Genomic DNA, 16,834 nt, shown 5'->3' with positions numbered 1-16,834 from the left:
AGACTTTTGATTTTCTACCCCTAAAAGATTGTTTTCTTGAACTCTGTCTAATAAATACATTGTATTATCAATATATCGTTTTATATTATACTTCTTAGACACTGAAATGTGGTGGCACAATTCTTAATTTCTCCTCATTTAAGTCGATGTTCAAAACTCACTTGAGAAGCCTCCAAATTTGTAAGCAGAATCAACTCAAACTCAGTTTGGGCTGACTAGAAATCGACGAACAACCTTTGAGTCTCTGAGGATGCACTACTCTCCACCTCGTGTAGAAATAGAACCGAGTGTATGAAAAAAAAAATACGCCCTGTATAAAGGTTTTATGCCCTATTAAACCGAAGCATTTTCCTCTATTCCTTGAGATGAGTTAGTGACACAGTAGACTTTGACACTCTTTGACTGTGATTTAGCGAAAATTGATCTTTGCTGCAAACGAAAAAAGTCTAAAGGCGTATCTGGAGTCGGTATGCTGCCGAAGCTTCTCTGTAGTATGACGACTTAAAAAAAAGAATTAAAAATAATAATAGTAGTAATAGCAATAATATAATAAGAAAAAAAAGAAAGTAAAACTGAAAATGATAGTAAAATCAAGAATTAGAACGTGTTAACTCTCCCTACCTTTAGTCCGTAGCCGCCTTGTTACTCCCGGCCGTTTTAACTCTATTTTGTCGACTTTCGTTGTGTCGCTACGGCTTTTTTCTTTTATTTCACACGGACAGAAATCATAATTTTCAAAACTAGAGATGAAAATAGAAGGAAACTGATCAAAATATTAATTGCTGAAGTTAATTGGCAACTATATTTGTCGAAAGTGAAGGGACACTGCCGCTACTATAAATTTTGTTGGAAAATCAGCCTGTTTAACAGCAGTTCCTAAGCTCAGTTATGCCATGTTACATTTCCTCTGCTCTTTATTTGATGTAGAATTCTACCGTTTGTTTTGTTTGTCATTTTTGTTTGAATACTTTTTTAATTAAAAAAAAAAAAAAAAAGAAAAAAGAAAAGAAAAGAAAGAAAGAAAGGATAAAAAGCGCTGAGCACGAACCAGTGTAGAAGACATAACTTGTGGTCTTGCATGACAACAATTCTGCTTTCTGAGCCGAATGTACAACCGCTGTGCAATCACTGACCATGGCGGCAAAATTAAAGGGAACTGAAAAGAAGCGGAGAGAAAACACGATGGGCAGAGAGAAGCAAACATCCATAATGGCCAATGAAAGTCTCCTTAAATCCAGAACAGCTGCTTCAGTGTTAGCAGAGAACCTGCAACTGGATGTGAATACCATTGGCAGAGTAATTAGTTTACTCGATAGTGACAACACAGTACCATTCATAGCTCGATATCGCAAAGAAGAAACAGGAGGACTGGATCCTACTATACTGAGGCAAATAAAAGCGCAATATGAACTGTCTAAGTAAGTGAATATCTTAATTTAGCTTTTTTGTTTGCGTTTTGGCTTCACCATACGAGAGTAGTCACACAGCAGTCTTGCATAAGTCCACGTGGTGCAGAACGTCTCGAAGGGCTGGGGAGTGGGAAGTGGGAGGAAAGGGTGGGAAGGGGGGGGGGGGGGTGGTGCAAGGATTGGGTCTGGAATAAAACCCCCACCTATGAAGAGTGCAATAGTTTTTGATCAGGGCATGGTATGCTGCAAGCTTTATTAACCCTCCACGCCTAAACATAAGTATGAACATATTCTCCACAGTGTTCCCAATGCACTGCTTAGGATGCTGACAAGTGTCAACAAGAATACTTTTTTTTAAAATAAAGAACTTTTTAGTAATTGATCATGTTCTTAATCCTCATGACCTTATTGTGAGGCATGATCCTGCTGAAAGTTTGACCTAAATGTAAATCTGGGATGTCAGCCCATCAATTTCTGCTTTTGGTTTAGTCATGTCAGTTGTTCAACTTCTTGCACAAGCTTTTAATTTTAACACCAGGTGACTGGATCAAATTAATTTGCAGATCCATCAGGGAGCATGCTAAGTCAGTTATGAAGAAGATCGGTAACAAACTTACACCAGACATCAAGAGGTCTCTTGACAATGCTGTTACCATGGAAGAAGTGGATGAAGTGGTAATTAAACTTGACCACATAAGTTATCAAAACTTTACAATGAGCCAGCATTTTTGTGTTGTTAGTTAACCCTTTAACTCTGGTGACTGACCACAACAGAATTTCTCCCTACTATACCTCTACAATATCATATAGACAAGTGATGAGAATCAAGAAAAATATCAATTGTGGAATTACTAATTGATCCACTATCAAATTCTCCAAACTAACATAATTAGAATTCTTTGGCAGACAGTAAGGAGAATTACTAATGAGATCTTTGGAGTTAAAGGGTTAACTCTTTAAGATATGATTGTTTATTCTCCCCTCTAGCTCCTTATTGTTAACACATTTCCATGTAAATTAGTCACAAGATTCTTGTGTTAAATCCCGATAGGAACCTGCTGATGAGTTTGAGTACTCTCATTACCTGTTTGTGGGATAATGTGTGATGTTATAGGGAGAATTCAAATGTAAATCATGTCTGGGAGTGCAGGGTAAAGAGAGAAGGGACAGAGACCACTTAATATTCAAAGGCATAGAGGACTTTGTGCAGACAGGCAAAAGAGAATGGGAGTGGTTACAATACAGAAATTTTAGTCCATTCTAAGGTTCAGTAACCTTTGTGATTTATTTCAATGGATCAAAAGGTACATCCATTCAGTGTACAATCTGGAATGATTTCTTGTTATTCAGTGAGAAGCTACAATTTTGCTGCTGAAAATACTAAGATCGAATTATTAATCAAGGCTTCATATTAGACATAACTATCCATTGTCAAACTTTAGGCTGCACATTTTCTTATATGGAAACAGGGGTATAATGGATGACATGCTATTGTTGCTAATATAAAGTAAAAGATAAGAAAGTGGTTCATTGACCTATCATATAGTACATCGCTTGATACAGAGTGCTTCACCATAAAAGGATGTAGGATATTTTAATTTTGAACTCATTTCTTTTAATTTTATTTATTATAATTGCTCATGTAATTGGGGAACTGCGCATACTCTGTTTTTCTGCCATTTTTTACTTTAATCACTTCACCTGAGGTGATTGTAGCAGGGGCGCTAAATTTTAAAATGGATGCCCCTTGTTTTGTCACTGTTTCAGAGGAAGTGATATATGCAAAATAAGAAATTTCAACTGGGAAGAGCACAAGTTTGGCAGAGTGCTTTTTAAAAGAAAGATATGAAGTTTTTTGTTGATTGAATTAAATAAATCTGCTAAGAACTGAGGATTTCTTAGGCACTGGCTTTTGCATGTCACAGTACATATATTCATTTACCAATGGGGAGGTCCATATGGGAACAAAACTGTCCTGAGGTCTTGAGTATGGTTCTAAGGCTGAAGACTGAGGGTTGTATTTAAGACCAGGGGCACACTTTTCTACCATATGGACCAACCCAGACGGCAGAGTAAGTTATTATTAATTTTTTTCAGTTGATTCGCTTTTTTCTATGAGTGAAAGATAAAAAAATTCTGGAACATGGTCTGTACTGTAAAAATTGGACCTTTTACAAGTGTGCCATCAGCCAATCAGATTCAAGTACTTGACTTTTGTGGCCAGTTGAAATGCTTCAGGAAAAACAAATTAAACTTATTATTTTGTGTCTTTATTTCCTCCAATTGGCTAGTATGCACCATATAAGCAAAGTCAGAAGGGAACACATGCTGAGAGATCACGTCAGCTGGGCCTTGGTGAACCTGCTGAGCTCTTGCTGAAGAATCCTGAGGCTGTTCGGCTTGAAAAACTAGTTAAACCAAGTGTAAAAGGTACAGAGAAACCATTCCTTTATTTGCTTTGCCTACAATTTATATAGACGTAGCATGAGGAGCAGGGATGGTGCAAAGGTGAGATTGCTTGGCTTTCATTGCTGATTCTCACGCCTTGTATCCCTTGTGGGTTTTGTTTGTTGTGTTACTTTTTGTCCTTTCCCAGAGTGTCCATCTGAGGCTACTCCAGTTCTCCTCCTTCCACCAAAACCTACTTTCTAAATTCAAATTCAACTTCAAAACAGTGGATTAGTAGAACCAACCAGTGGAATAACCACTGCTAAATTCCCATAACCATTGATGCAATTAGTTCCCTGAGTGAACATGGATGTGGTTATATGCAGCAAGTAATGATAAGAGAGAGTGATTAGGAAAAGTGTTAAGTCAGTCCTTCAGGCTCTTCTTAATTTAGATCATACTAAAATTGATTCCTGGACCACCTTTTTCGTTTATGACTCTTGATGTTCTAGTTCCATCTTATTGTCTTGTATATTGAGTTGACAACTGAAAGTGACCAATGAAGTTTTCCCTGATGGTTTTTGTTTTGTTTGCTCATTGGCAATTAAAATTGAAAATGATTATTCAGTGCCAGGTTAGTGGCTGAAACACTCAAGTCACTGGCTCACTAATTGAATTTAATGATTGGTATATTAAAACAAAATGTTTGCAGGAATCAGAACTGTGAGTGAGGTATCCCTTGGCCTTCAGTATATTTTAGCAGATGTCATTGCCAAAGACAGTGCAACTTTAAACTCCATTAACGCATTGTAAGTCTCAAATAGTTCTGTTTATGATTTTTATAAGTCAAGGGAAGTACTTGACACCAAGCATATCAAGTTGTGATTAGGTATCAACTCCAATCTGTACAAATTTGCCAATGAGAGCAGAGAAAAGTATCACAGTGAACTTGTAGGGACTCAAAATAAAACTTAAAGTTTTAGTCTCAACCGATCAGATTCAAAACCAATTGCGACTTTGTCACACGCGTTTTCCCGCGCTTTGAGCTGTCAGTTTAGTGTTGTTTTAATTCTCATTCGTTCGTTGTGATACTTTCCTTGCGTCTATGGTTTTTTTTTTTACGACACTCAATCGAGAAGTGCTCCATTCTTGTATCTGATCGGTCAGTAGGGTGGTGCTAGTTTTCAATCACAAAGTCAAGTACAAGGTAATCAATAAAATCCTAGATTACTATCCGTATTTAATAGGAGATTGCTATAGGAGGACTTATTACTTGTTTTAATCGTGTTTGATAGGTTGGAGAATAACCCAGTTCGTGTGGAAGCATCCTTGCGTCGTTCAGGCAAAAATAGAGAAAAATACAAAAAGTTCGATGGTTTTCGTAAGGCAGCGACTTCACTTAAGGCTCATCAAGTAATATGTTTTTCTTTATCATGCCTTAATATCGACAAACAACTAACAATCTTTGCTACTTTTAAAAAAGAACTAAGTTTTCATGAATGGCGTGGTGATCTTATGAAAAACAAAAACAATTGAAATGATGGATAAAGATTCTACCCTCTTCTTTCCCCTCTCGTTACCTTTCTCGCAATTGCACCTACTTTTTCTTATGGAGTTTCATACTTAGCTTTTTCATGGATGGAAATCACTTTCCTCTGGTACAATGCAGCAACTGTGGCAAAGTCAGCGCGGCACAATTTGGCGTTATGTTAAGTTAAGGCTGGCTTTCTCAGGCGATGGAGTCTGCGTCGTATTCGAAGTCGTAAGAGCGCGTCCGATTCAGTGAAAACTCGAAAATCGGAGTTGTAGGCAGAGTCATAAGCTCGATGGAATCAGGGTCGAAAGAATCAGAATCGTGTAATTTGTTTCCCCTTCCGTTTATGACTCCGACGCTTTTAAGGAGAACCAACCAATCACAATAACATTTTTGTGGCCTTTCGCTTTCGACTCAGTCAATACAGTTTGCACTAGAGAGTAGGCAACGGGGTCGTATGCGGCATCCAAATTTTTGGGTTTGATTTCACTCTTTCGTATTACCGTGCTCTTCTGATTGACTGCGACTCCGTCCTTAGCGAAAACTAGCCATTAAGTGTGTTTTATTTCTCACGTTTTGTTCCGCCTCTTTCTATAGGTGCTCGCTTTAAATAGAGGAGAACAGAACAAGATTCTCAACGTTAAACGTGAGATTCCCAAAAATGTCGAGTCAGAATTTCGTACTGCTCTTCTGGAAAAGTGGATGCCCTCCAATGCATCTGGTGCAGTATATCAATTTTTGTAAAATGGCTTAAAAAAAAATCTTAAAATTAGATATGTAGAGAATAATACATAGGCACACGTAGATATGCAATTTCTCTTCGAGTCTTCAACTCGATGGCTCACTCGAACTCGAGAAGAAAAACTACATGCCTATAAGCAAACATATATTTTTGTTTGGCTATTCTATAAACACAACAGCCCTTTACTGACAAGAAAAGTCGAATGAATGTAAAAAAGGATCCACGATCTCCTGATTCAAGCGGCGCTTAGGCTCAAGATGAAAAAATGCGTTTAATTTTTACAAAAACAAACAATGGGCACAACTTTCAATTGACAAAATTCTCAGTTGTTGACTTTTTTCTTACCGATAGATCTAATCTTTTCAGGTAAACGGCAAAATCGGCCTGTGGCAAATCTTTCAGCTATCGATTTTCCTTCTCAGCCGCGAGAAATGCGATTACCAAAGCCACTGAGTGCGCAACTTTCGGTTTTTTTCTCTTCCTTATTTTGTTTTCCTGGGAATTTTAAATGTCATGTCTGTAAGTCATACGAATTTTCAATGAGTTAGCAGCCATAATCTAAGAAAATTCGACAAACAACCTTGGATTGAGTATGATGAGGGCTTCGCCGTTAATTCATCAACACGACAGAGTGGCGCGAAAGGCGAGTGACGTGTCAGTAGCTGATTGATGATATCAATCATGTGAAAAGTTATATATTTTTGGAGTGTGTTCTGACGGCTTTTCTCAGGGGTGGAAATCCTCGTATAACTCTACATGTTTTAAAGACGTCAAAATGCGTCATAGACACTATATTTTATTTGTTTCATTTCATTTTTGAACTGTCATTTTAAAGTTGTTTAATTTCGAATCATTAGTAAGGTTCTGGATATTTTCAATAGTTGCGCTTCATAGAATCTCAAGAATAAACATTAAAATTGTTATTTCATTTTATAATGTACTGTTTTAATGATTTATCAGCGCAGATAAAGAAATTATCCAAAAGTGCGGTGCTTGATGCTTACAAAAGACTCATCCAACCAAAGATCATCAGGCAAACCAGGTGATGCTGCACAGTATACTGCTACACTGTATACTGCTACACAGGTAATTTAGTGTTAACAACTGGGTTGAAAACGTAAATTAGCCATCGTAAAGGGTAAAAAAGCTGACGTTTCGAGCGTTAGCCCTTCGTCAGAGCGATTAGAGGAATTGTGGGTTGTGTGTGGATTTATATGCAGAAAGTGGGGCTACGCCATTGGTGGGAATATGGTGACGAGAAAACAGGAATAAATTAGTTAGTAGTAATCTGTAGTACCTAAAATCCACAAACCTAACAACCCAGGTCGACCCATCGTCGGGAACCTAGCTCCGAAATACTACTCCGTCTGGCCGAACTAGTACTCACACTCAATTGCTTTTCATTCGGTGGTAACTACTACAAACAAACTAATGACGTGGCCATGAGTACTAAAATGGGACCCAGCTATGCCAATCTTTTTGTAGGTTTTATCGAACATCAATTTTTTAGCCAATACCACGGCCCAAAACCTGAACTCTACGGCCGCTACATTGACGATTGCATCGGCGCTACCTCCTCTACCAAAGAGGACCTCACTCAATTTATAACCGCCGTCAATTCCTTTCATCCGGCTCTCTAATATACCTGGAAAAATTTCCGACACTTCTTTGGCATTTCTAGACATCAAAATTTCAATTGAAGGCAACGGCTTATGTACTAGTGTTTACTACAAACCTACAGATTCGCATAGTTACTTTTTGTATTCATCCTCACATCCATTACACGTCAAGAACTCCATACCTTTTTCACAGTTTCTCAGACTTCGTCGTTTACGTAGTGACGACTCTGATTTTTCCGAAAAATCAGAGGCAATGTGCCAGTTTTTCGATAAACGTGGCTATCCTGTTTCTGTCGTTCAAGCGGGCTACCACCGTGCCCAACAAATCGATCGACAGGCAGCACTACAAACGGCCGAGAAGGAAAACACTGACCGCATTCCATTTACTCTTACATTTCACCCTCACAACCACGCAGTTAAATCTATCATTCTTAAAAATTTTAAATTACTCCAAAACGATTCAGAGACTGGCACTATCTTTTCGCAACCCCCGCTTATTTCATTCAAACGTGACAAAAACATAGGCAACTTTTTAGTCAGGAGCTCATTTCAAACCAATGACCAATCTGGAACTTTTAAATGCGCTCGCTCACGATGCAAAACTTGTCCTTTCATTCACAACGTAGAGAAAATATCGGGACCTAAAAGATCCATTAAGATCATTGATCACTTTACGTGTACCTCCGCCAATGTTATTTACTGCATAACTTGCACTTATTGCAATAAGTTATACATCGGCGAAACAGGAAGACGACTGGGTGACCGATTCCGAGAACACCTTCGCGATGTGGAAAGAAATGACAAGGACGCATCCAAACCAGTCGCTAGACACTTTAATCTTCTTAATCATTCTAAACAGCATATGGCAGTTTGCGGCCTTTCCTTACATCTAGGCAGTTCGGAAAGCCGTAAAACACTAGAACAAAAATTTATATTCCAAATCGGCACCCTTAATCCCCACGGAATCAACGAGCGCTTTTCATTCAACTAATTTATTCCTGTTTCTCGTTACCATATTCCCACCAATGGTGTAGCCCCACTTTCTGCATATAAATCCACACACAACCCACAATTCCTCTAATCGCTCTGACGAAGGGCTAACGCTCGAAACGTCAGCTTTTTTACCCTTTACGGTGGCTAATTTACGTTTTCAACCCAGTTGTTAACACTAAATTACCTGCTATACTATCCCACCGACGCAGCAACACAGTTTCTTTAGAAACTTACCCCTTTATACTGCTACACAGTTTACTGCCTGTTTGAGTTTGGTATGATAATCAAGATTCCTAGTACCAGTGATAGCTTTTAGTGCGAAACAAGTATGATGAGTGTCGAATTTAATTCATGATAACGTTGGCGTTGTTTGCTTCCTTTACTAATTGGTTCAGAAACTGTTAACAACACTCTCAACCAATCAGGTGCATTATAATATTACATGAAAAGTAATTGTGGTTAGGTCACGTGTTCCACGTTTGAGGAAGTTCGTTTCTTTACAATGTGAATTATCATAAGTCTAATAAGGTATTTTCCTCCCCAAAGATGTGGAATATGATGATTTGAATTTGAATTTAAATTTGACTGTTTTTTTTTTCATTATTTCCTTGGAAGAGTATCTTTAACAAAACGGGCTGAAAAGGAGAGTGTCGATATATTTGTGATGAACTTGTATCGTCTCCTCCTTACCCCACCATTGAGAGGAAAGAATGTTATAAGTCTAGACCCAGGCTTCTCCCATGGATGCAAGTTAGCGGTTCTTGGTTCTGCAGGTGAATAACAGACAAACGTAAAGACAAACCAGCAAATAAACAGACAATCAAGCTAACAAAACAACAAGATGACAAAAAATACACAAACCTCGACAAACAGTAGTTATGAAGCACGAAGAAAATATTAAGTCTTTATCAATATCATATACAATTTCTCATTCCAATATAATGCACATTTTGAATCGATCTCCATGGAGTCCTAATCCTCTCAAAACCAATATGTTAATCAACAGGGAAGTGATGCAAAAAAAAAATAATAATAAAAATAATAAGTCTTAGCTGGATGGTCTTATATAGAATGACCACCAAATTCCCTCCAATGCGCTGTGTATTGTTTAGCATCCGGACAGAAGAATCTCACGATGATAAGGCGGAGTACACTTGTTCTTTTGGTCCTAATACAGAAAAAAATGTCTTTTCTTTTGTTCAACAGGTTGATTTGTGACGACAATGAAATGCCTTTTTTAAATTTCTCACTGCAGGCGAGGTTTTAGGGACAGGTGTGATCTTTCTTTTTGGGGAGAACAAAAACCAAGCGCAAGCAAAGGAAACTGTGATAGACCTTGTTCTAAGGCACAGGTTAGTTTTGTTTTTTGTCGGTAGTTTCTATTACAATTTCATTTTACCTCAGGTCTCTAACTTCCATAAGTGACCAACACAGAATCTCCTCTTACAATATCAAGCAAGCAAGTGATGAGATTATTAATTAAGGAATAGCCAGTTTATCTAATACCCAGTTTTCTGAAGTTGCATTTTATCTTTAGATTTTTATGGTAAACAATAAGGGAAATTACTGGTGAGATCTGAGAGTGAAAGGGTTAAGTGAATGGGAGGAAAAGCATACCTCACTGGTTTGTGTGGGTTTATTTCTCGTATTTTGCTTGGGACTTATTTCAGTTAGCATCACGTGACCAATGAGAATAATTTTGGAGAAACGTGGCCGATTGGATATTTTTAAGCCTACTTGCAGTCACTCTTACGAACATGTTTTTATTTTCAGTTGTGACTTTATAGCCATTGGGAATGGCGTTGGATGCCGGGAAACTGAAAATTTTATTAGTAAACTCATCGAAAAAGGAGCATTTGCACCTCGTGACGTTGCTTACTGGTAAGTACCACGAATAAATATCACCCACCTTGAGAGATAAAAAAAACAAATGAACCGACATCCCTTGCAGGATGACCAAGTACATGTAGATAAAAATGCTTCAAAATCGGAACGTTTTTGCGAGAGCTCTTCTTTAACGGAGTTATGCAGCGTTCTTACGTCCTATTGTAGTGTTAACCCTTTAACTCCCATGAGAGACCAAGACAGAATTTCTCCTTACAACATCAATACAATATCAACCAGATTAGTGATGAGAATGAAGAATAATATCAATTTGGAGATAATTAGTTCATCCAATACTAAATTGTCTGGACTAAGATTATTAAAATTTTATGGTTGACATTAAGGAGAGTTACAAATTTGATCTGGGAGCTAAAGGGTTTAGTAGGTTTTTAGTTGATACGATGACAGTTACAAACTGCATGTACGATTTTACGTACTTAATGATAATATGTTTCAGTATCGTCAGCGAAGATGGAGCCTCTATTTACAGTGCGTCTCCCGAGGCAGAGGCCGAGCTGCCAAGCCTCGATATAACCCTGAGGGGTGCTGGTAAGTATCTCCCCTTCTCAATTTCTCAAACCGTTACCCAGAACTATCTTTGGCTTTAGAAACTAAACAAGGTTTATCGAGAAAAGTCCATGTCAATTTTAATATTTAGAATTATAAAACTTGTAGATAATTAAGGGATACTTTAGTTGGTCTCATCTGGCCAGCTAATCATGTCACGCCAAAAGAACCATCCATTTGCTTGATATATGCAGGCGTGTGGATATGATGATCGTGTTGTAATCCTTTTTCATTATAATTATCCATGTTGATATTTTAGTTTCAATTGGGCGGAGACTGCAAGATCCTCTCGCAGAATTAATAAAGATTGAGCCCAAGCATCTGGGTATTGGAATGTATCAGGTAAGAGAAAAACGTCCAAGGTACGATGGAATCCTGTTTACTTAAATCCAATTTAGATTCGGCCTCATTCTGTCGTTGTTGTTGTTGTTATTGTGTTTTTTTTTCGGTGTTTCGGCTGCTGTTTATCTTCTGATGTTGGTTTGCTGCAGCATGACATCCCCGAGAAGTTGTTACGAGAGGCCTTGGACGGAGTGATAGAGGACTGTGTCAGCTTTGTAGGAGTTGACTTGAACGTGGCAGGAGTCTCCATGTTAAGGTATTTTGTTTGGTGTGCTAAAAAAATTTTAGCCATAAATGAAAGATAACGACTCATTTTCCTCTTAAGGCGCATAGCTGGTTTAAATGAAAAGAAAGCGAAGGCTATTTTGGCATGGCGCGAGGAGAATGGTGCCTTCGTAAACCGTGAGCAGTTGAAGGAAGTTAAAGGAATTGGATCCAAAACGTACGAGCAATGTGTAGGCTTTGTCAGGATAATGAATACTCCACCACCCCAGCGCAATTCTACGAAAACATCCGCCATTGGTCAAGAAACGGTTATTACAAGTCCTGACGGAGGAGAGAAGACGAAGACCGGTGGTAAGAAGAGGAAGCGTGAAAGCAGCGAAGAACAAGGATTGAGGAAGAAACGGATGAAAACTGTTGTAAGTCAAAACTTTCATCCCGAGCCGTTGGATATGACCTGGATTCACCCTGAATCTTATCCTGTGGCGAGAAGGTAAATTGCACGTGACAAAATTGCATAAAGACGTATCAAATTAGCTTTAGAACAGGCATAATTAGTTTAAGCGCTGCGAGTCAGGGTAGATTCAAAGAATGCAACTACCGATCGTTATCCGTCGAAATCGCTCAAATTTTCAGAATTATTTCTCACTGCTGAGAAAAAAGGGAAAAAAAAGAGCCGTTATGTTCCTCATCCTATGGTGATGTTTTGAAAGTCCAATCTTCAAGTGCTTCCTAGTATACATATGCAACACATTTTAAGTACACAGGCTTTGCGTGACGTAGGAAGCAGCAACAAAAGCAGTTATCTGTTACAGCTTACTTTCGGTGAGAAGATGGTCAGCTATTGGCGTGCGTTGCTATAGCAGATTATTGATGATGAAACTTGTTTGGTTGTTTCGCTATTTAGCGTTATGAAGATGTTGGGTATTCTACCAGAGCAGATTGGTAAACCGGAAGTTAAAACAGCGATTGACAAATTTCTTCAAACTCACAGTAAGTTAGGACCTCCAAGGTCTCCCTTCCGTGATTGATGATATGAGTAATAATTCCCTTAATTAGATACCATGTGTTCTTACACTGTTGAGTTGGAGAATTGCTTGTGTAACATACAGGCAAGAAAGTAAAAGTCCCGGTATTTAAAAAAAATACATCCAGGGAAAATTAGAGGCAGTGTCCAGGGTGAAAAATTCCTCCATTTTGGAATTCCCCCTTGTCTTTTTTTTCAAGATGAGTGTTTGTTGCTTTGGTTATCTTAATTCTGTCATTGGTGGATTTAGCTGAGTGGACTTATTGTGATTGTCTGCTTTAACTGTCCATTACAGATGTCTGATTACAGCCCACTGTCCGACTCGGTGTCCGATTACAACTCTATAGAATAATTAGTGGAAAATAAAGCAGCTGATGCATCATCACATTTGAGGAAATTTTAACGGTTATGATATATTCAGAAATTGTGCCTCTGGGGTTTTAAATCTTTGTAATAAGTCTGAGTATTTTTTGCTACTGATTTTGTTTTGTTACGTAGAAATTGATAAATTGGCGGCCAAGAACAACGTGGGTACTGTAACATTGCAGCATATTTTGGATGGTCTCAGACAGCCAACAGATCACGACATAAGAGTCAGTAAGTAAAACGACAACCCCCTCTCCAACAACCTTCCTTAACGACAAATTCGAATGAAACAATACTCCTTTCACAGCAGAAGGATGAAAATATAATTGAAAGGTAACACAAATCTTTGATGGTACAAAGTAATCTGATTGGCCACTTACAAGGGTGCTAGTGTAACCAGAGCAAACAGGCATATTCACAAATGAGCAAAGAAGAAAAGAAATAGCATCCTCTCACTCTCTAAGAATAGAAATATGTAAAGAGCGGAGAGTGAGACAAGACAAAATTCTACTGGCAATTTCTCCTTACAATATCAAGCATCAAGTGGCGATATGAAACACTATCAAGCATCAAGTGATGATATATATTTATGAAGGGTGTGTAAGCACTTAGCTACCCCGAATGATCCCACAACTGTGGTATCATCCAAGCCATGCTATGTATGTGTGTTCTGTTTTGTTGTTGAGCACGCACGAAGTGGAGAAACGGAGAAACTCGAGACGTAGTCGAGTGTTTCTCCCCCCTTCTTGAGTGATCTAGCCGCTTCCTAAGTACTTTTCAACAGAACAGAGCACAGTTAAGGCTTCTCTATTTGTTTTATAATAAAGAATCTGTTAAATTTCTTACCTATTACTTTCAATTTTCGAAACAAACTTTATTTCCAAAGCGAACAACAGTGTCGTCAGCATTCTCTATACTCTCATAAAGCACGTTACAATATGCCAATCAGAAACCATGATAGACTGGCTCAAATAATCTGATTGGCTGTACAAGATTAAGGCTGTCAAAAATGTCAAACCATCGAAGTTCAAAAACCATCAAAGTTCACATTTTGCAACAGTTTACAAAGTTAAATAGTTCGGCAGGTGGAAGCCAACACTTTTGCCTGAAGTCTTTTAGTCTCGAATACAGAATCTGAAAATGAAATATTCAGTGAAATCCAGCCGAATGGTGGCTCATAAAAACACGCAAGTTTTTTCAATTTAAAATTAGAAAACACATTGTTCAAGCGTGTCTTCTATGAATGAACGACAGCCGAATTTAACGGAACATGAAAATTGCTCAGGATAACAGCGCAGTGACTGATGTGGCCTTCCACTCATCGCATCGGAAAGGATATCAAAGCAAGCTCTTGGTTTTTCTCTCGAAGGGCGGCTAAGGCTTACTTGATGACCGGAGATCGCCATGATGAGCTAGCCGCGTTGTATCTCGGCATGACAACGTCACGATTAGTATGAGTTTTAACAGCTGTACCAGTTTGGCTATATTTTGCATCATTCCTGTTTTGCTCTGTTTTGTTTTTGAATACGCAACTTTATATACTACACGAGTGTTAGCTGTGTTTGATTTTTATTACTGTACGTAAACTTGCAATCTAACTCAGTGTAAAAACCTTCAAAACTCGGACTGTCCATTTATTTTACTCTTTGAGGATTTTTGTCTCTACTCACGTTATAATAACTTTAATTACGAGCACGCTCTTTCAACCATTGACAGCGTGCGCTATATTAGATCTTTATTATAATATAATTTAGGGGATTATTGGTTGATTTAATACCGAACACTCCAAAGTAATATCATACAAATTGCATTGGAAATTGTGGAGATAATTATTAGTGAGATCTTGGTAGTGAAAGGGTTAGAGAAAGGCAGGGACCTCATATATGTAAAAACAAAATAGGATTTTTGTATGAAAATATCGGTAAAAATACCTTGCAGACTTTAAAATAACTCTGTATCTGTAGAGGTTGAGGCACAGTGATAATTTGAACCTGAGGTTTGTTTTGAGGCACGATTAAGTATAGACTTAATGCTCAAGAATAGTTTCCCTTTGCCTCTTCTCTGTTTAGATTTCCAGAAACCTTTGTTCAAAAAGAACATCACCTCACTGAAAGACATTCAGCCGGGCTCTCAGCTTCGCGGTCGCGTCACGAATATGATTTCATTCGGTGCATTCGTAGACTGCGGTGTTGGCCAGGATGGCTTGCTACACAAGAACGACATGGGACAGTATGAAGGAAAAGTTGGCCTCGGAGATATAGTTGAAGTCACTGTTGAAAGTGTTGATAAAATAAAACAAGAAATTCGTCTGGTTCTAAAGGAAATTTCCTCGAGTTTCAATCCAGAGTTGCTCGTTTCAATGGGAAATTTATCTTAGGGTTACATGCTTTGCGGATTTTCTTTATAACATTTTTAGTGACAAACATATTAACATGTTTTGTTTATGCTTCTTTGTAAGTGCGGTGCTTTCAATGTACAATCACTATCGGTCTTACATTTAACTTAGATGAACTTGAACTCCCAGTCCATCTTTAGCGGCCCCTTGGTCTCTAGTAGTCTTATGAGAGAAAAGAATTGTTAAAAAAAAAAAAAAAAGAAAAGAAAAGAAAACGAGAAAGATGAAATCCCACTCGAATCGAATCGGATGCACAATGAATTGTTTATCTGTTTTGTAAAAAGGGAAAATCCTACATAATGATGCTGGAGGCATTACAAAAGAGTAATTAAACTATATTTTCTCTATAACTTGTCTCTAATAATTGTCTTCCACCTTGCGCTATCAAAAACATTAGTTTCAGCACAACATGTGACATTAATGATGGCAATATACTTCGGCCACGTGTATCTTAAACCTTAAATTATTTTCTTAGGAATCAAGTTAAGACACTACTTTTTCGTTTTGCACAAAGGAAAAAGGAGAGAAAATATCAGAATCCCCACAGGCATTTGGAGACTATTTTATCATAAGCCCCTACAACCATAGTTGGGCAACTATTCCTCTAAAAAATTAATAAAGGGGTAAGTTTCTAAAGAAACTGTGATGCTGCGTCGGTCTATCTATCGATAGAATCACTCTGACGAAGGGCTAACGCTCGAAACGTCAGCTTTTTTACCCTTTACGGTGGCTAATTTACGTTTTTAACCCAGTTGTTAACACTAATTACCTGCTATTCCTCTAAAAAGAAGTCAACCTTTCAATGCTAAGCCGGCTTACAGAGGAGGCCAAAACTTTTCATTAAATGTTCGTTTTACGTTGCTGTCAATCATGCTTTGAGTTTGTCGAGGCCAAAATGCCCCTCGCTGGATGTGCCCCCAAAAAATCGTGTAACGTGTTCGCCTCCACTTCACCAGATTTTTAGCATACTTTAACACTGGATTAAATCGTACAACATACAATGAAACCACTGATGAACTTAACTTTTTTTTCCTTTCATGGCCTTCCATTCAAAACCTTACTAAATGAAGAAATGAAACTGTTCATTCCAATTAGCCCCCTGATTGAGCGTAGTAGGAGATAAAGGCGTGGAATTTCTTTTATATGTAATGTAGAGAAGTTTACGAGTTTGCGAAGCAAAGAACAAATGATATTTTACCTAAAGTTTTCCTGTTGAGCTGTCATAAAAAAAAAAAAAAACAGGGCAGGGCAGGGCAGCACACCAACCGACAGAAAACTTTTAAGTACATGAAAGTTTACTTTGACTTCACTTATTCGATTCTTTTAGCTTTACATAGTTTTCAACA

At 38.0% G+C, this 16,834-nt stretch overlaps 1 protein-coding gene across 1 annotated transcript; it reads left to right on the top strand.

Annotated features, from left to right (window-relative positions):
• Positions 1 to 1,136: 1,136 nt before the first annotated feature.
• Positions 1,137 to 15,794, top strand: LOC131792406 (S1 RNA-binding domain-containing protein 1). The gene is made up of 17 exons (XM_059109773.2): positions 1,137 to 1,418; positions 1,973 to 2,084; positions 3,701 to 3,839; positions 4,510 to 4,606; positions 5,093 to 5,210; positions 5,929 to 6,052; positions 7,034 to 7,115; positions 9,301 to 9,458; positions 9,941 to 10,037; positions 10,459 to 10,566; positions 11,027 to 11,118; positions 11,396 to 11,478; positions 11,628 to 11,734; positions 11,804 to 12,193; positions 12,608 to 12,693; positions 13,226 to 13,324; positions 15,163 to 15,794. Exons 1-17 carry the CDS (start codon positions 1,183 to 1,185, stop codon positions 15,468 to 15,470), a joined length of 2,436 nt encoding a protein of 811 aa, XP_058965756.2. The 5' UTR covers positions 1,137 to 1,182; the 3' UTR covers positions 15,471 to 15,794.
• The last annotated feature ends 1,040 nt before the right edge of the window (positions 15,795 to 16,834 follow it).

The sequence above is a fragment of the Pocillopora verrucosa genome, chromosome 7 (assembly GCF_036669915.1).
Source record: "Pocillopora verrucosa isolate sample1 chromosome 7, ASM3666991v2, whole genome shotgun sequence".
NCBI lineage: Eukaryota > Metazoa > Cnidaria > Anthozoa > Scleractinia > Pocilloporidae > Pocillopora > Pocillopora verrucosa.
The sequence above is the reverse complement of the archived record's forward strand: the minus strand, read 5'-3'. Positions and strand labels throughout refer to the sequence as shown.